The sequence below is a fragment of the Sitophilus oryzae genome, unplaced genomic scaffold (genome assembly GCF_002938485.1).
Source record: "Sitophilus oryzae breed Bouriz unplaced genomic scaffold, Soryzae_2.0 scaffold_1297_pilon_pilon, whole genome shotgun sequence".
Classification (NCBI taxonomy): domain Eukaryota; kingdom Metazoa; phylum Arthropoda; class Insecta; order Coleoptera; family Curculionidae; genus Sitophilus; species Sitophilus oryzae.
Genome location: NW_022145945.1, coordinates 3476954 through 3497321, shown reverse-complemented (window position 1 = coordinate 3497321; position 20368 = coordinate 3476954). Strand labels below are relative to the sequence as shown.

Sequence of the window (20368 nt, the reverse complement as noted above, 5' to 3'; positions counted from 1 at the left end):
ATGAGCTAGCAAAAGAAGAAGCTCCTGAAAACAAAATACAACTTTAGTACTTCTTCTGTTTAATACAGTGTCATTTTATTTACTATTTATTGGTCTATATGAAATTTGACTTCGGTGACAGTTCTAGTTTTAATTGTATTAAAAATTTCTTATACAGGGTGGTCTGAACTGTATTCCGGAAACTTCGGCAGCGTATTCTGCAGATAAAAATAAGTAATAAAGTTCGTATAAATGTATGTTCTAAAATGCTTAGTTTTGGAGATACAGGGTGTAGAAGTTTCATTTTTATTTCGATTTTTTTCAAATAATTTATGAAGTAACGTCAATATTTGGATGAAAATTCGTGTCTGGGAATTTTTTGACATGAGAAATTCGATTTTAATGTCAATATGACCCCTATTTGTAGGGGGCGCCACCTACATGTCTTTTAACTTTTTTTTTGAAGACTAGTAACTTTTCGTCCGTACCTGTATAAAACTGCTGAGTAAAAAAAAACATACATTTCCGAGACATTTTACATAAAAAATGTCTCTTGGTAAAAATCATTACGAGCAACCGTTCTCAAGATATTTAGAAAGGTAATAGTCAGTACATGTCATTATTGACCAAAAATAAACACGTTGAGTAGATAGTTATTTGACTGAAATAATAAATTTGGGAAATTTTTATTTTCTTAATTTAATCATAAATTTTTCTGCGAAAAAACGGTAATAAAACAGTTTCTGTTGAACTTTTGGTACAACAACATTTCAAATTTATGATTACTAATAACAGTGTAATAACTATTTAGTTAACATGTTTAATTTAGGTATGTCAATGATGAGGTATTGATAATTTCGGTTCCAAATATCTCGAAAACTATTACTCGTAACGATTTTTACCAAGAGACCTTTTTTATGTAGAAAACGTCGTAAATGTATATTTTTTTACTGAGTATTTTTGCACAGGTACGGACGAAAAGTTATTACTCTTCAGTTAAAAAATATGTAGGTTGCGCCCTCTACAAATAGGAGTCATATTGACACCAAAATCAAATTTTTCATGTTAAAAAAATTCCAGACACCAATTTTCATCCATATATTGACAGTACTTCAGAAATTATTTGAAAAAAATCGCAATAAAAAGGAAACTTCTACACCCTGTATCTCCGAAACTAAGTGTTTTCGGACATACATTTATAGGAACTTTTTTACTTATTTTTACCTGCGAATATGCTACCGAAGTTTCCGGAATACATTTCGGACCACCCTGTATAGTCCCCGGATTGTCTTTTCAAGAGGAAAAACTTATTATTATTGACATTTTGAGAAAAATGCATTCTTCACAAACATTTTTACTTGTTCTAAAATGGTTAATCCCGTTTATACCTTTACAAACTTCCATACCATTTTAGAGAAAATTACAAAAAACATGAAAATTTGAAAAATTGAAAAAAAAAATCTAAATTCAAAATTTAATAAAAATATTTATACCTAAGATATCTATAAACAATTTTTACCTGAAAAACTTGGTCCAGATGGAAATCCTGCACTTGGTGCTATTTCTCCTTCCAAGGGCAACGAAGACGCGGGTGGTAAGTCTATGCTGTTGGCACCCCCAAATGCTGCTGCGCTTCCAGACGCATAACTATGCTCCCCGGTAAAGATGCCACGTTTGGTTTTGGCACCTGGGGCACATAGTGCCGACGAAATGCACAGCAGAAGGGTGAACGCCTAAAGAACAATTATTACACATAAAATTTTCACTTTTACTTGAAATAAATGTACAGGGTGGGTCAAATTCGACGCTTTTAAATGGAAGCACCCTTTTCTATAGGAGATAGACGAAAACTAATATCGGTGTCTGGAGCTCAATTTTCATCAAAAACATGATCGTGAAAACCGCACATCAATATCTGTTACTGTTTCGGAGTTACGGGGTGTTTTTCAAAAATGTGCATTTTTAACAAATCGCTGAAACTTTTTTGCTATGGAAAATATATTGATGATATGCCCTTAATGGAACTGGAAAACATATTTTTCCAGCAAGGCGACGCACCGCCTCTGAATGCTGAAGTTATCAGCAAATTTTTGCAGCCAATTTCAGGAATAATAATAATTGTATAGCTAACCAAGATCCCAGCCGTTGGCCGTCGAGGCCGCCTGACTTAGTGCCCATGGATCTAATCCTATGGATATATTTGCGGAAGAATAAAGGTTCCTTATTTTTCCGTATAATCTACACAAGAATTAGAAATACTTAGCAGTTATGAAAGGGTACCTTTCACCCCCACTGAGTTAATGAATTCCGCGATGAATGTTCAAAAACGGCCCCGTCTGTGTATAACAGAAGACGGGTCGATATGTCGAACACCTGTAGCAAAAAAAAAATGTCTTGGTTTGCTATTTATTTTTATTATTTTTATTGTTATTAGATATACATAATTTAAATGTGTTGATGTTGGTTAAATATATTTTAAATTGTTATAAAATTCTGCATCTCTCATAGCAAATATTATTTTCGTTTTAATTGATTCTCACAGCTAGAATTTGTTTGCATTACAGCCGGTGCCGTTCAAAGCCTACTTATTTAAAACGGGCGAATTTTTATATACTCTATATCTCGAAGAGGAATCGAGCAAAATATCAAGTGTGTTATATTTTTGGAAAGGTAATTTTAAGTTCTTTTCAATAAATTAAAAATATACAGAGTGTCCTATAAAAAATCAAATTTTCTGTTAATAATTCTTAAATTATTAATTTAAAAAAATATATACTTAAACCATTAAATTCTACGTAAAAAGGTGCTTTGGAAATGTTTTCATAAAAATAAAAAATTTTCTATAGCAAAAAAGTTACAGCGATTTGTTAAAAATGCATATTTTTGAAAAACTACGGTACGGTAACAGGTACGGTAACTCCGAAACGGTAACAGATATCGATATGCGGTTTTCACCATCATGTTTGTGACAAAAATTAAACTACAGACACCGATATTAGTTTTTGTCTATCTCCTATTGAAAAGGGTGTTTCCATTTAAAAGCGTCGAATTTGACCCACCCTGTACATACATCAATAATGTATGATTTTATAAATTTGAGCGTTTTAAATAATATAAAAAGATTTAAAAGTCATAGCTTGTATGTTATTATACAGGGTGGTCCGAACTGTATTCCGGAAACTTTGGCAGCATATTCTGTAGATAGAAATAAGTAAAAAAGTTCGTAGAAATGTAGGTTCTAAAATACTTAGTTTCGGAGACACAGGGTGTAGAAGTTTCATTTTTATTTTTATTTTTTTCAAATAATTTATGAAGCAACATCAACATTTGGATGAAAATTGGTGACTGGGAGTTTTTTGATATAGGAAATTTGATTTCGATATCAATATGACTCCTACTTGTAGAGGGCGCCACCTAGATATATTTTTACTGGTTTGAAAAGTAATAACTTTTTGTTCGTACCTGTATAAAACTACTGAGTAAAAAGATATACATTTACGACGTTTTTTACACAAAAAAGATCTCTTGGTAAACATCGCAACGAACAATGGTTCTCGAGATATTTGTAATCGAAATGATCAATACCTGCATAAATTAAACATGTCGACTAGATAGTTATTAGACTGAAATCATAAATTTGAAATGATTTTGTGTCAAAACAGAAACTGTTTTATAATCGTTTTTTCGCAGAAAAAATTTATGATAATTAAAAAAAAATAAAATTTCCCAGATTTATTATTTCAGTCAAATAACAATCTACTCAACGTGTTTATTTTTTGTCAATAATGACATATATTAACTATTCTTTAGAGATATTTTTTACGTGAAAAGTCACGGAAATGTATACTTTTTTACTCAGTAGTTTTATACCAGGTACGGACGAAAAGTTATTACTCTTCAAAACAATGAAAACACATGTAGGTAGCGCCCCCTACAAATAGGAGTCATTTTGATATCAAAATCAAATTTCCCATGCCAAAAAACACCGAGATACCAATTTTCATCACATTTTCATCCAAATATTGACGTTATTTCACAAATGATTTGGAAAAAATCCAAATAAAAATGGAACTTCTTCACCCTGTATCTCTGAAACCAAACATTTTAGGACATACATTTATACGAACTTTTTTACTTATTTTTATCTGCAGAATAGACTGCCGAAGTTTCCGGAATACAGTTCGGACCACCCTCTATATCGAGAAACTATGGTTACACTCGTTGAATTTGACACTTTATGTCAGTTTAATAATATATTTTCGAACTTTTATGCTTATGCGTAAAAGTGTTTTACTTTTATGCCTAGGCGTTAAAATAACTTTTTATATTGTCAATCACGTAGCAAAAATTAATACTTTTGTGACGTTTGAAAAAAAAATATATATTCTAAAAATGTTGTGTAGTGTACTGTTTGATATTTTTTATTAACTGGTTGTTATAAATAACTTACTATAGTCTTCATTGCACTTATCTTAATATGGGTACGATAACACCAAGGAGACTGAAGATTTCGTCCATTTTCACATTTTTATATCAAAAAGAATATTCGGGTGGGACACTTTACAAAATCTTTTGATATATTCCACTTTCTATATTCAAATCGAACATTAAAACACTATTTTGGTCCCTACAGGCCTAATTTATTCCATCATTTGGTAATAATATTTCACGGAACTTTATCGAATTTATGCCGAATATGTTAATGGCGGTTTTGGCATCTTCTTTCTTGATTTTGTCTCGAAATAACGTTGCTTAAATACGATGCAAAGCAGAAAGTGAAATCAGGCACCGAAATTCGAACACAATAATTAATTTTGCATATTATCTGTATTAGTACGAATCCACAAATCTTTTTATTTTTTATTTTTTTGATCTTGATTTATGTTTATGAACATTTGATTTATAGTGATTCCTCTTTTTTTTTGGATAATACATACATCACATTTTTGTTAATTTAACTCTGGACAACCCTTCCTAGAGGGAAATAAAGGGGCACATAGAATGTCAGCATTATACAGGGTGGTCTGAATTGTATTCGAAAAAACTTCGACAGCATATTTTACAAATAAGAATTAAAAAAAAAGTTCAAAATAAATATCTGTCTTAAAATGCTTCATTTCGGTGATACAGGGTGGTGAAGTTTCATTTTTATTTTGATCGATATTTGGATAAAAATTGTTGTCTGGTTTTTTTGTAAAAAAACCTCCTGGTAAAAACCGCAAAAAATCGTTTTTCCAAATCATTTCTGAAATAACGTCAATATTTGGATGAAAATTGGTATTGAGATTTTTGACATGGGAAATTTGATTTTGATGTCAAAATGACTCCTATTTATAGGAGTCATTTTTTAGCGCCACCTACATGTGTTTTTTTGTAAAAAAACCTCCTGGTAAAAACCGCAAAAAATCGTTTTTCCAAATCATTTCTGAAATAACGTCAATATTTGGATGAAAATTGGTATTGAGATTTTTGACATGGGAAATTTGATTTTGATGTCAAAATGACTCCTATTTATAGGAGTCATTTTTTAGCGCCACCTACATGTGTTTTCCATTGTTTTGAAGAGTAATAACTTTTCGTCCGTACCTGTATATAAAAAAAACTACTGAGTAAAAAATACACATTTCCGTGACTTTTTACGTAAAAAATATCTCTTGGTAAAAATAGCTAAGAATGACCGTTTTCAAGATATTTGAAATGGAAATAGTTAATACATGTCATTATTGAGAAAAAAATAAACATGTTGACTAGATAGTTATTTCACTGGAATGATACATTGTGACGACTTTTCTGTCGTTACCCAAATAGAATGAAAAAAGAATCCGTTGCTCAGGGTTAGAGGAAAGCTGGGTTCGTAGGTAAGGCTTCTGACTCATAGTGACTTTCTAATGTTGTTAAAAAATAAAAAAATGATAACATATATAGGCTGCAGAGATTTTAATATTGATGTTAAGAATCAAAGAGGTATGGTCAAGAGACAGTGAAAAGGGCGCCACTTACTTTGTTTATGAGAGTGGTAAAGTAAGAAACCAAAAGAAAAATATGATATCACAACATAGCTAAAAATAAAGTAATCAAGCAGCATTAAGGGTCTATTATGTGTTTATCAGGAATAAAAAGTCAGAAATAACTATCCTACATTAAACATTTGTGAAAACAAACACAAGTATCATGAATTAGTCACAGTGATCCCAATAAAACCGCAAATTATTTTAAATAGATTCGAATTTAGTAACTGTATTCTTTGAACTAAGTAAGCTACTTGATAAAAAACAGGTGAAATTTATGTATGTCTCAATACGATGATGTTTGAAACATGTATGGGTGTACAAAAACCTTTAAAATGAATACGTGTTAATAATTTTCATATAAAATATCATAGCTAAGTAAGAGTGTACTGTACGAATCAAATTACAACTTATAACGTTAAATAAAAAATAATTTTGACTATAATATGTGGGATAAATAGTGATAATTTACCAGGTTATTAAATCTGTTGTCTCAAAAATTATAAAATAAAGGCGTACCTTGTGTATCAAACTTAAGACTTATCTGTATATAGTTTCTTATGATGTAAACAGGTAGTTAGGTATTCTCCAGACTAACAGAAGTGGATGCAGATGACTATGGCAGGAGAAGTCACCGATATCAGCCAAAGAACGATTGTAATGTCAGGAACACTGTCTTAAGGTCATGTGGTAATTACTGAGTACCAGATTGGTAGTTACTGAGTACCGTGTGGCAGTTACTGAATACCATGGGGTATTTTTACTTAATATCATGGTGGTCATTACTGAGTACCATGTGGTAATTTTACTCTATAAATAAAAAATAGTTCTCAGGACAGATACTAAATAAAAGAAACAACTTACGGTCTGAAAATCAGCTTTACATAAATATATTCAAACCATATGCCGATCCAAACCAGTAATTAAATACTCAAGTAAACGAAATAACAAACGGAAATAACTGAAATAGAATTTAGTTAGATAGGGCTATATAAAATGGCGGATAAACTTACGGTGATCATTCCAAGAAGAATCCAAAAAAATACGATCTATACTCCGGATTGCATACTTTACAAGGTTTTCAAGTCTCCAAATCGGATACCCATGCAATCGAAATCGAAAAGTGGATTCAGAGTGCTTTCACTGGAAAATTTATGTCGGACGCCAAAACACGCGTCTTCCTCAGATCCAAATTCCCAGAAAAAGACCTTCTTCTCAGTTTCAGAAACGAAAACCCAACTGTCATAAATGAAGTTTGACATCTAGCGAATAGATGCGCTAATAAAAATTAAATATCGGGACAAGGGAAATGTAATTAAGGAAGTTTGGCATATAGCGAATAGATGGCGCTAATAAACAAGACAAGTAAACTGTAAGAAATGAAGTTTGACATCTAGCGAATAGATGCGCTAATAAAAATTAAATATCGAGGCAAGTGAACTGTAACAAATGGAGTTTGGTATCTTTGGCATCTAGCAAATAGATGGCGCCAATACTAAGAAATTTAAATAAAAATAGATTTTTAAATTCAATTTTATTAACGGGAATAAAAAATGCTACACTGCCCCCCTCCAAAAAAAGAAAGGCCCTCAAAGAGGACTTTCGCCCAAACAACACTAAGGAAAACTAAATTAAATTGGTACATGTTTTTAAATTGGTACATGTGTTCTTCGTGTATCACACGTCCATAAAGGAGTCACAATTGGTAAGTCGCAATCGGTATGTCAAATCAGGGGAGGTTACACAATCGGGAAAGTCAAAATCACCACATAATCCAAAAAAACAAAATCATATACAAAATATATGATAAACTAAAACTAAATTTAAAACGAAAAAGGTATGGGATAGGAAAAGAAAAAAAGAACCCCCATGGAAGCGCAGATGTTTCTGAAGATTAACCGGTTAACCACTCAAGGTAACTCACCTGTAGGAGAAAAAAAAGGAAAATTACAATAGAAAACACAATAGAAAGACACAAAAAGAAAGAGAAAAAAAGATTGTCACTAATGACCCAAAATATCCGTAACATAGAGTTCCAGCCTATGAAACATACCAAATATGGAAGAAGATCACAATAATATCCAAAACACAGTAAAACTTACGAAGTCATGAGGTTAGCTACGTCTCACTTCTAGGTTGCAATCAAAATCATAACAACTTTTCGCTTTTTCACGAAGTTGTGTTCTCAGAATACACAAAATACAAAAATCTCTTACATTTCAGATTCTTCTGAACTGAATAACAAAGAATAGAGCAAATGACATAAAACTATATGAGTGATTAACAGAATTACCATCCCAATATTTACTCAAAATTAGGTAATCTGTAGAGATACTCGAAGAAAAAAAAAATACTGTCATATGCTCGCATTTCCAAATAGAAATAGTATAACATATCAAAAATATAGGTATGCAAAAACTAAATGACAAATATAGTTATACTGTTTCGCATGACAAATCCGTAAAAATAAACGAGAAGCAAATGTTGTATAACTGTTTAATCTGAACTAAAAGAAACTAAAATATAATCTATGTATCCGTTAGACTAAACCCTAAAAGGAATCGGACATAATAGATTATTTGAATTACTACTATGACGTAGTAGAGAGACATTTTCTGTATCATCGTCGTCAATCGTGTGACCTTGGTATGGTTTAAGATCCTTTATATGCCAGCGGCCTGCGTTAGTACCATTCTCGTCTACTAAAACATAAACTAAATTCGAGATTTTCTTTTTCGCACTGAAGATAAAAATAAAACGAGGAGCTAACTTGGCTGAAAAGTTAATACCAGCATTTGATAAGACCTTATTACGTCTCCAAACCAAATCACCAACCTGAAAGATACCAATCACGCCTACGCAAATTATAAGACTTCGAGTTTCTTTCATAAGCAGCATGAAGTTTCTTACGGACTTCGCTAAAGACACTATAAAGATTTTTGAGTTCAGAAGCGTAAGAGTTGCCATCGCCAGGCATAATTTCAAAATCTTCAGAAAATTTAACTTGACCATAATACTTACCAGAGATGGGAATATGCCTACCGAAAACTAAAAACGAAGGAGAAAAACCTGTGACCTCATGTTTAGAAGTGTTTAAAGCAAACTGAATATTAGAGAGTTGAACATCCCAATCTGTATGTTGTTTAACATAAGTTCTAATAGCTGTTCCTATTGTTTTATTCATTCGCTCAACAAAGTTACATTGAGGAGAATACACAGCATTATACCAGATCTTCTGAACTTGATATTTCTTTGCTAAATCTCTGAACTCTTTAGCAACAAACTGAGGACCATTATCACAAATTATATATTGAGGTACTCCATAAGTAAAAGGAAAACTTCACTCTCAAGAAACTTCACAACATACGGAGATTTTGATGAACGTAACGGACACAGAAGAACATACTTGAAAACCAATCGCCAACAACTAAAAGCCACTTATGACCCTTCTTTTGATCTAGAAAGGACCCATAAGATCTAAAGCGATTGTCTGAAAAGGCATATTAACTTGTTTTCTCTTCCCATCCTACCTAACGGCATAGTATTTGAAGATTTCTGAGCTCCACAAACACGACAACTCCTAACAAATTTAAGAACATCGGCTCTCATCTTGGGCCAGTAAAAATTGTTCTTGAAGTCTTGATAAAGTCTTATAGAAACCCAAATGCGAACAAGTTGGCGGATTATGACATGATTCGATAATATTACGACGTTGAGGACGTGGAACAACCTTCTTCCATTCTTGAAGATTTGATGAAAATGGTAGCTGTACCGGAATAAACTTAAAAAGAAAACCATCTTCAACTTTCCACTGTGGAAATGAACTAGGCGAAGCTAAAATCTTTCGCTTCATTGTCTCATACCATGCATCAGTATGATCTAAATCTATATTCAAAATAGAAATTTGCGGACATACAAAAGAATCATTATCTGAAATATCTGAACGAGAAACTTTATGATTGGTAGTGGTGGATCTATAAAAATTCTTAACACATAATAACCACTTCTTCCAATCAGATTCTGAAAATAAATTTCTGGGTTTGAATTTTTGAACTGCACGACCAGAAGCACGAGTTCGTCCAATTAGTTTTTTTGAACATTTGGGACACGCCGGTGACTTAACACCTAAATTACCACATTTAAAACAAAAAACCTTACGTTTCTGTCGACAATCATGAAATGTATGATTTGGACCAGAACAATTCCAACAAACTAAACGCGAGGTTGCTTCCTTACCTGAATTTTCTACAGATCTGGGCATACTCGAAGAAGTATTTACCATATCAGGGTCAGAAGACGACGACGCTACAGAACAACTAGTAGACCGAACAGTAGTATTTTTATTTTTGTTCTGAGCATTTACCTTCTTAGATTTTTTACTAAACTGTACGCGACGAGAATCAAACGAGCTAGAATCAGGAGTGGTATTTAATTCAGAAACATTTAAATTTCTAGAATGTTTTTCATTCTGATGTTTAGCATTTTCTAATTTTCTACACAAATTAGACAGTTCAGACACAGATAAAACATCAACTAAAGCTAACTGAGTAATGTATTCAGGAAGTAAATTTTGTCTAATAATTTTAATCTTATTAACCTCACTAGGGCATTTACTTAATCTACTAAAAAGATTCTCTAAAGTTGCTATAAAAATTAAAATACTTTCATTTTTTCGTTGTTTATAAGATTTAATTTGCGACCAAATATTGTCATCATTATCTGGTGCCAAAAAAGTCTTTCTTTAATCTTTCTACAAGAGATTTCCAATCTGTAACATGTTGTTTAATACTTCTGTACCAAATAAAAGCATTCCCGGTAAAAAGTTCTACTGCGGAAGAAAATAAATCTTGTTCACCTAACTTTACGTGATTCAGAAAGCTCAGTAACACTTTCTAAAAATGAAAATAAATCTTGAGGATTACCATTAAATTTAATAGGCCAGTCTGACACTGGACAAGGTTTAGCAACATAAGTCACAATAGGAGGCGGTACATTAATAACCGGTCCTGAAGGGACAGAACTAACATTTAAAATTTCATTTTGTGTCAGAAATTTTTGAAAATAAGTCAGCTTCAAGTTGATAACAACTAGTATAAACATCAGTTTGAATGGTCTCTGCATCAGCACGATTTTCATCTAAAATTATTCTTCTAATTCTACCAGCCAAATGTACAAGACGAGATTTTATAACTTTAAACATTGAATCATTTACTCACCCTCGAATTCAGAAATTGACAAAGAAATTGAATCTAAAGTTGCTTTAATTTCGAAAATTTCTTGATCAAAAGAAAGAGGATAATTTTCATATTAACTAAACAAAAAGGGTTATTAATTTCTCTACTTAAAAGACCTGACAAAATTTTACGTTTACTATCAACATTTTTAGATGTCTTAATACCCCTAATAAGAAGTTCATAATCTAATTCTACTTGTCGTAAATGATTAACTTTAAAAGATTCTTTCTCCATTGTAATTCAGTTTTATAAGATATTAAAGACTAAATGATTCAGAAAAATTCACTAATTTTAACAAAAAGCTGTTATGACTCGACGCAATCTATCAGAAAGAAATTATGTTCAATGTCAAAACCAAAAAAGACTCAAATATTCAAAACAAATTCCAAAATTTTACGAAGTACTAACAACGCTACCCTGTATACTAAAATTATGTCCACTCTGTATATTCAAAATATAACCTTACCTGTATATTTATATCAAAATCAAAATTTCAATAAACTATGTAGTCAGAAGTATCAAGTTATTTATCTCTGAGTTTTAAACCGATAAACAAACACCCTCTATAACATAAAAAACAAAAATGGCTGTTGTACTGAAATTATAAAAATTAAATTACAGAAATAATGAAAACAAAATTTCAAAACTATAGTCTTTGCCTTAAAGAAAATTTATCTGAGCCTAATAGAAATTATTTTACTAAATTAAGTTTACTAAATTAAGTCGATCAAATTAAGCTGAGTCAATCAAATTAAGCTGAGTCAATCAAATTAAGCTGAGCCAATCAAATTAAGCTGAGCCCCACGTTGGGCGCCATATACTTTATTCTTCTATGTGTGACGACTTTTCTGTCGTTACCCAAATAGAATGAAAAAAGAATCCGTTGCTCAGGGTTAGAGGAAAGCTGGGTTCGTAGGTAAGGCTTCTGACTCATAGTGACTTTCTAATGTTGTTAAAAAATAAAAAAATGATAACATATATAGGCTGCAGAGATTTTAATATTGATGTTAAGAATTCAAAGAGGTATGGTCAAAGACAGTGAAAAGGGCGCCACTTACTTTGTTTATGAGAGTGGTAAAGTAAAAAACCAAAAGAAAAAATATGATATCACAACATAGCTAAAATAAAGTAATCCAACAGCATTAAGGGTCTATTATGTTTATCAGAATAAAAAGTCAGAAATAACTATCCTACATTAAACATTTATTGAAAACAAACACAAGTATCATGAATTAGTCACAGTGATCCCAATAAAAACCGCAAATTATTTTAAATAGATTCCGAGATTTAGTAACTGTATTCTTTGAACTAAGTAAGCTACTTGATAAAAACAGGTGAAATTTATGTATGTCTCAATACGATGATGTTTCGAAACATGTCATGTACAAAAACCTTTAAAATGAATACGTGTTAATAATTTTCATATAAAATATCATAGCTAAGTAAGAGTGTACTGTACGAATCAAATTACAACTTATAACGTTAAATAAAAAATAATTTTGACTATAATATGTGGGATAAATAGTGATAATTTACCAGGTTATTAAATCTGTTGTCTCAAAAATTATAAAATAAAGGCGTACCTTGTGTATCAAACTTAAGACTTATCTGTATATAGTTTCTTATGATGTAAACAGGTAGTTAGGTATTCTCCAGACTAACAGAAGTGGATGCAGATGACTATGGCAGGAGAAGTCCTCGATATCAGCCAAAAGAACGATTGTAATGTCAGGAACACTGTCTTAAGGTCATGTGGTAATTACTGAGTACCAGGTGGTAGTTACTGAGTACCGTGTGGCAGTTACTGAATACCATGGGGTATTTTTACTTAATATCATGGTGGTCATTACTGAGTACCATGTGGTAATTTTACTCTATAAATAAAAAATAGTTCTCAGGACAGATACTAAATAAAAGAAACAACTTACGGTCTGAAAATCAGCTTTACATAAATATATTCAAACCATATGCCGATCCAAACCAGTAATTAAATACTCAAAGTAAACGAAATAACAAACGGGAAATAACTGAAATAGAATTTAGTTAGATAGGGCTATATAAAATGGCGGATAAACTTACGGTGATCATTCCAAGAAGAATCCAAAAAAATACGATCTATACTCCGGATTGCATACTTTACAAGGTTTTCAAGTCTCCAAATCGGATACCCATGCAATCGAAATCGAAAAGTGGATTCAGAGTGCTTTTCACTGGAAAATTTGTCGGACGCCAAAACACGCGTCTTCCTCAGATCCAAATTCCCAGAAAAAAGACTTTCTTCTCAGTTTCAGAAACGAAAACCCAACTGTCATAAATGAAGTTTGACATCTAGCGAATAGATGCGCTAATAAAAATTAAATATCGGGACAAGGGAAATGTAATTAAGGAAGTTTGGCATATAGCGAATAGATGGCGCTAATAAACAAGACAAGTAAACTGTAAGAAATGAAGTTTGACATCTAGCGAATAGATGCGCTAATAAAAATTAAATATCGAGGCAAGTGAACTGTAACAAATGGAGTTTGGTATCTTTGGCATCTAGCAAATAGATGGCGCCAATACTAAGAAATTTAAATAAAAATAGATTTTTAAATTCAATTTTATTAACGGGAATAAAAAATGCTACAACATTTGGGAACAGTTTTTGTTTAATCTTTGACACAAAAACATATCAAATTTATTATTTCAGACTAATAACTATCCAGTCAACATGTATAATTTTTGTCAACTATGGCATGTATTGACTCTTTCAATTCCAAGTATCTTGAGAATCATTCTAGTATTTGCCTTGTTACCAAGAGACTCTTTTGCCTAAAAATTGACAGAAATGCATATTTTTTCACTCAGTAGTGTAATACAGGTACCGACGAAAAGTTATTACTCTTCACGACAGCTAAAAATAGTATGTAGGTACTACCCACAAGTAAAAGGCCATATATTGACATCGAAATCAAATTTCTCACGCCAAAAAACACCGACGTCAATTTTTATTCAAATACCGACAGATCTTGCAGTTGAAGGGGAATAACAATAGTTGGTTTGGTACACCCTGTATGGAATTACGTATTCAGTATATATTTTTGGATTTTTACATAATACATCTAAATATACCATGTCATCATTATATACCCAGCAGTGATTCTGGCCAAAAAAATATCTATTATTAAAAATTATTATAATATATCAAAATAAGGAAAATTTCTTATTTTCTTGACCTAGGTATACAGGTTATTAATATTTCGTCTCTTACTCATTAATATAATTCTCACTGAAGGTCGTATATTATACAGGGTGTCCCAGAAATAAGTGCAAGTATTTTAACTGGTAGTACAGTTCAACCGTAGAAACACGTCTATGAGGTTTTATTCACGAAAAAAAAAATTGAAAATTCGAAATTTTTTGAAAAATATTTTGAATTTTTTTTTAGTTTTTAGTTAAAAATCATAATTTCTTGATAATATGGCAACATAGGTATTAGATTAAATTTACAAGAAAGAAAATCCAGAAAAGATCCAGTGGTTCTCAAAATATTAGCAAAAAATCATTTTTTTTGGAAATTTTCCAAGTAAAATAACTCCGTTATTTTGGACTTATTTGAAAAACGATAAACAGAAAATATGTTTCTTTTATCGATATCTGCCACCGCTTAAAATACTTGCACATTTCTGGGACACCCTGTATAATTTATTTTAATTGATTATACTGACTTAAAATTTTCCTCCAAAAAAAATAGTTTACTACACTTACTACACAAGAAGGTCAGTTTTGTTGATGTAAATAATAACTGTTTATACAGGGTGTTTCAAAGAGCATGTGACGATTTCTCACGTAAAAATAAGATTTATTTTTCATATCAACATAGGTCCGATTGTGTTTTGTTTCGTAGCTACAAGGTGTCTTAATATTTTTTCGATTTATTATAATTTTCTTCCAAGTACTTTTAGCGATTCCAATGAAATATGAGGGTAAAATTGACTATAAATGCGACATATTTTAATGGTAAAAGGTTTTGCCATATTCACCAGGGACGTGCACATGGGTTATCACTGGGATATTTTTCTAAAAAAAGCATGTACGCCAGTGACTTTTTTTTCTCTTGTTAGAGAAATTGTGTAAACCGTTTAATGGCCGATTAAAAGTTGTCTCTCGATATTTTGCAGATTTCGACCTCCTTGAGGAGATCGATACACAATTTTATTAATTTGTCTTGATCTGAGTCTAATAGCAACCTTTAAAAAAATTGAATATTATTAACTTGCAAAAGTTTTAGATAAGTACTCATTGATTTCTCACTCTCAAAATTTGCTTTTAGAAATTGTCATTGTCATTATTGGATATGGGGTTAAATTTTGTTGACGGACATGTATCAATATCAAAATTAAAATCACTATCTTAGAAAAAATAACAACTAAACAATAAAATAAAACTATTAACTTTATTTTAATATACATACAAACATTTTATTAAAACTCTAAAAATATATTACATCTACGTTCACCACCAACCACTACCGTAAGATCTAGCTCTGCTGAAACTGTTGGCGTAACTTCCATAACCTCCGTAACCCCCATATCCATATCCTCCGTAGCTCCTTACAGCTACCGGGACAGCTACGGTCCTAGTAACAGGTACGGCCACTTTATGGATAACTGGATAGGGTTGAGCGTAGGCTACTGGAACGGCGACTGGTACAGCTACAGCCGAGGGAGCTGCAGCGTAGCTAGAAGCGTAAGCTGACGCTCCGGATAATCCGTAGCCTCCGTAACCTCCGTAGCTTCCTGCGTAGCTGCTGGCCGAAGCTCCAGAATAGGAACCGAGTCCTCCGTAGAGGAAGCCACGCTTGGTTCTTTTCAGTTCCTCGCTGGCATTAGCCAGGTAGAATATAGCTACGAAGATCAGGATCTGAAATTCAAAAAATATTAATGACAATCGATGATCATTTTGGTGAAGTCAATATTTAGTTATCATTTACTAAAAACTGACATAAAATTAATACTAATTATAGAGAGATTAAAAATTGATAGACCGTTTACAGACTCACAAATCTAACTTGTAGGCTTCTTTAACTAGTAGGCTTTGGACCCCTTATTGATGATCTGTCCTAATGGGACTCAAAAACATATTTTTCCAGCAAAGCGGATCACCGTCTCAGAACGCTGAAGTTATCAGCAACTTTTTGCAGTCAATTTCGAGAATAATTGAATAGCAAACCAAGATCCCACCCGTTGGCCGTCGAGGCCACCGGACTTAGCGCCTATGAATTTTTATCTTTGCGGAAGAATAAAGGTTCTTATTATTCAAAAAATATTAATGACAATAGATGATCATTTTGGTGAAGTCAGTCTTTAGTTATCATTTACTAAAAACTGACATAAAATTAATACTAATAATAGAGAAATTAAAAATTGATAGACCGTTTACAGACACACATATCTAACTTGTAGGCTTGAGGCTTGTTTAACTAGTAGGCTTTGACCCCTTATTGATGATCTGTCCCTAATGGAACTCGAAAACATATTTTTCCAGCAAGGCGGAGCACCGTCTCAGAACGCTGAAGTTATCAGCAAATTTTAGCAGTCAATTTCGAGAATAATTGAATAGCAAACCTAGATCCCACCCGTTGGCCGTCGAGGCCACCGGACTTAGCGCCTATGGATTTTTATCTTTGCGGAAGAATAAAGGTTCTTATTTTTAAATTGTCCGTATGATCTAGAGGAGAATTAGAATTACTTAGCGGTTATGCGGGGGTATCTTTCACCCACATTGAGTTAATGAATTCCGCGAAAAATGTTCAAAATCGGTCCCGTCTGACCATAACAGAAGATACTTGTTGTAGCAAAATCTCATGTCTTGGTTTGCTATTTATTTTTATTGTTATTAGACATAGTTTAATTAACATTAGTTATTTTTGATATTTTGTTATAATACCCTTCGAAATACAGAATTTTTAAAAGTTCGCCACTTTTAACTAGTATAGGCTTTGGACCCCTTATTGATGATATGCCCTTAATGGAACTCGAAAACATATTTTTCCAGCAAGACGACGCACCGCCTCTGAATGCTGAAGTTATCAGCAAATTTTTGCAGCCAATTTCAGGAATAATAATAATTGTATAGCTAACCAAGATCCCAGCCGTTGGCCGTCGAGGCCGCCTGACTTAGTGCCCATGGATCTAATCCTATGGATATATTTGCGGAAGAATAAAGGTTCCTTATTCTTCCGTATAATCTACACAAGAATTAGAAATACTTAGCAGTTATGAAAGGGTACCTTTCACCCCCACTGAGTTAATGAATTCCGCGATGAATGTTCAAAAACGGCCCCGTCTGTGTATAACAGAAGACGGGTCGATATGTCGAACACCTGTAGCAAAAAAAAATGTCTTGGTTTGCTATTTATTTTTATTATTTTTATTGTTATTAGATATACATAGTTTAAATGTGTTGATGTTGTTTAATATAGTTTAAATTGCCATAAAATTCTGTTTTCGTTTTAATTGCTGCTCACATCTATAATTTTTTTGTATTACCTCCAGCGCCGTTCAAAGCCCACTTATTAAAAGTGGGCGAATTTTTACAAACTCTATATTTCGAAAATGAATCGATAAAAATATGAAGTATACTATATTTTTGGAAAGGTAATTTTAAATTATTTTCAATGAATTAAAAATATACAGGTTGTCTCATATAAAAAATCAAATTTTCTGTCAATAATTCTTAAATTATTAATTTAAAAAAAATATATACGTAAACCATTAAATTCTACGTAAAACGGTGCTTTGGAAATGTTTTCATAAAAATACAAAATTTTCTATAGCAAAAATGTTACAGCAATTTGTTAAAAACGCACATTTTTGAAAAACACCCCGTAACTCCGAAACGGTAATAGATATCGATGTGCGATTTTCACCATCGTTTTTGATAAAAATTGAGCTTCAAACACCGATATTAGTTTTCGTCTATCTCCTGTAGAAAAAGGTGTTCTTTAAAAGCGTCCAATTTGACCCACCCTGTACATTAATAATAATAATTATTACTTTAGTAAACAAACTTACAGTTTTCATGGTGGTTGATGTGATGTTCACTGTTTACTCTGATGAACTGTTGCAGATCTCCGCAAAAATTCCTGTTTATATACTAGAAAAAGAACCTGAACCTTGCTGGGTCTAAAATTAAACCATATCAATGACGAAACATCTTCATGGGCATAGAACAGGACCAAATAATGTAAATTGCATCTTATATTAACATAAAATAAAGATATTATTAATTTTAAAACGAGTTTCTGGGATATCAAGAACGCCTCCCTAACCAATCACTTGAAAATTTAGTGACAAATTAATAAATAATCAAGGACCTCGACTATATAGGATCATTGAACTAGATTTTGGCGATGAATCTAGTTCCAAATAGCGAAGAGATCAATATGAACAAGTTTCTAGATTTATCGTTATTTTATTCGTATTATTCTTTTATATCGGTTCAAAGTTTTTGAAGTGACCTTATACGTTTCAGCAAAAGATATAAAATTATTTAAATTAGATAATTCATCTCCCCCCTTAGTGTACTGTGTTTTATATTTTGTAGTGTATGAATGCTTGGTGTATCTTGAAATTTTGTCGTATTTTCCATTTAAAATATACAGGGTATCAAAAAAATTGTGTATCTAACTCATAATATCTAATTTGGTGGGTGATTCTAAATATAAAAATACTAGCGTGTACCAGCGACTTTGTTCGCGTCGAATTAATCGTTTGTAATGGCGATGATAAAGCAAAGCAAGCTCACATTTATGTCAGCATGAGAAAAAACAATATGGCGATATTATTATATAACTTGGTAATATTTGAGGGATAGTTTCATCTCGTTGGAATTTGACTTTCGAAAAATCCGTTTGCCAAAAATAAGCTTTTTACGTTAAGCAGTTTAAGCAGAATCGTGGTAAAGAAATTACCCAACTTTTTGGAACACCCTGTATGATTTTTTAAAAAATTTCAAAATATGTAAAAAACCAAATAAATTATGCTTGTCCAAGCGTTTTCCCGAAAGACTAACCGTTTTTTAAATAACAAATATTGTAATATTTGAGGGGCATTTTCACCCTCTTGGAATTTGAGATTCGAGAAACACCCCACAGTCAATCCGTTTACCAAAAATCAGCGTTAAACGTCAAGCAGTTTAAGCAGAATCTTGATTACTCAATGGTCATATTTTATGAAACACCCTGTATAAATTTATAAAAATCTTAAAATATGTAAAACAACAAAATAAAATATACGTGTTTAAGAGTATTTCCGAAAAACTCACCGGTTTTTAAATAAAAAATATTTTAATATTTGAGGGATAATTTCACCCCCATAGAATTCGAGTTTCAAAAAATCCTTTCTTATTGAACCTCTACACCCTAAAGTCAATCTGTTTTCCAAAAATCAGCTTTTTACGTCACGCGCTTTAAGCAGGATCGTGATTAATCAATGACCAGATTTTTCGAAACATCCTGTATACATTTTTAAAAAATCCTAAAATATGTAAAAAAACAAAATAAAATATACGTGTTTAAGCGTTTTTTCGGAAACTTGACCGTTTTTTAAATAAAAAATAATGTAATATTTGAGGGGTGGTTTCACCCCCTTGGAACTGGAATTTCGAAAAATCCCTTTTTATCGAACCTCTACACCCTAGAATCAACCTGTATGCCAAAATTGAGCTCCTTACGTTGAGTGGTTTGAGCAGGATCGTGATTAATCAGTATGTCAGTCACTTAATGATTTTATATATTAGTATAGAAAACAAAAAAATGTTCCTATGAACATATTATGTCCTAAAATGCTTCCCGAAGAAATTACAGCTCTCGAAAGGTTAAATAAAAATAATATATTTTTTCGCCTCTTGCCTGTTTCGCACACTGCATGTAAATTGCAATATCGAACTAAACACTAATGCATATTCTAGTTATTATTTACAATATTAACATTAATAGTACAACCAGTATACACGAACCAATATTTAATCCCAAACTAGATAGTTCTGATTTTGCTTGAGATATGGAGGTTTTGGGACTTGAGACACTATCCAATTTTGATGTAGAGGTACTTGATCCCGGTAAATGACACTCTAAAATTTTAATTGATAGTTGAATTTTATTGT

The 20368-nt window shown here is 32.0% G+C and overlaps 1 protein-coding gene across 1 annotated transcript; it reads right to left on the bottom strand.

The window, feature by feature from the left end:
* Positions 1 to 15637: 15637 nt before the first annotated feature.
* LOC115874579 (5'-3' exoribonuclease 2-like) lies at positions 15638 to 18334 on the bottom strand. Its single transcript, XM_030889772.1, has 2 exons — positions 18277 to 18334; positions 15638 to 16123 (listed from the first exon to the last, which is right to left on the bottom strand). Exons 1-2 carry the CDS (start codon positions 18283 to 18285, stop codon positions 15716 to 15718), a joined length of 417 nt encoding a protein of 138 aa, XP_030745632.1. The 5' UTR covers positions 18286 to 18334; the 3' UTR covers positions 15638 to 15715.
* Positions 18335 to 20368: the final 2034 nt, after the last annotated feature.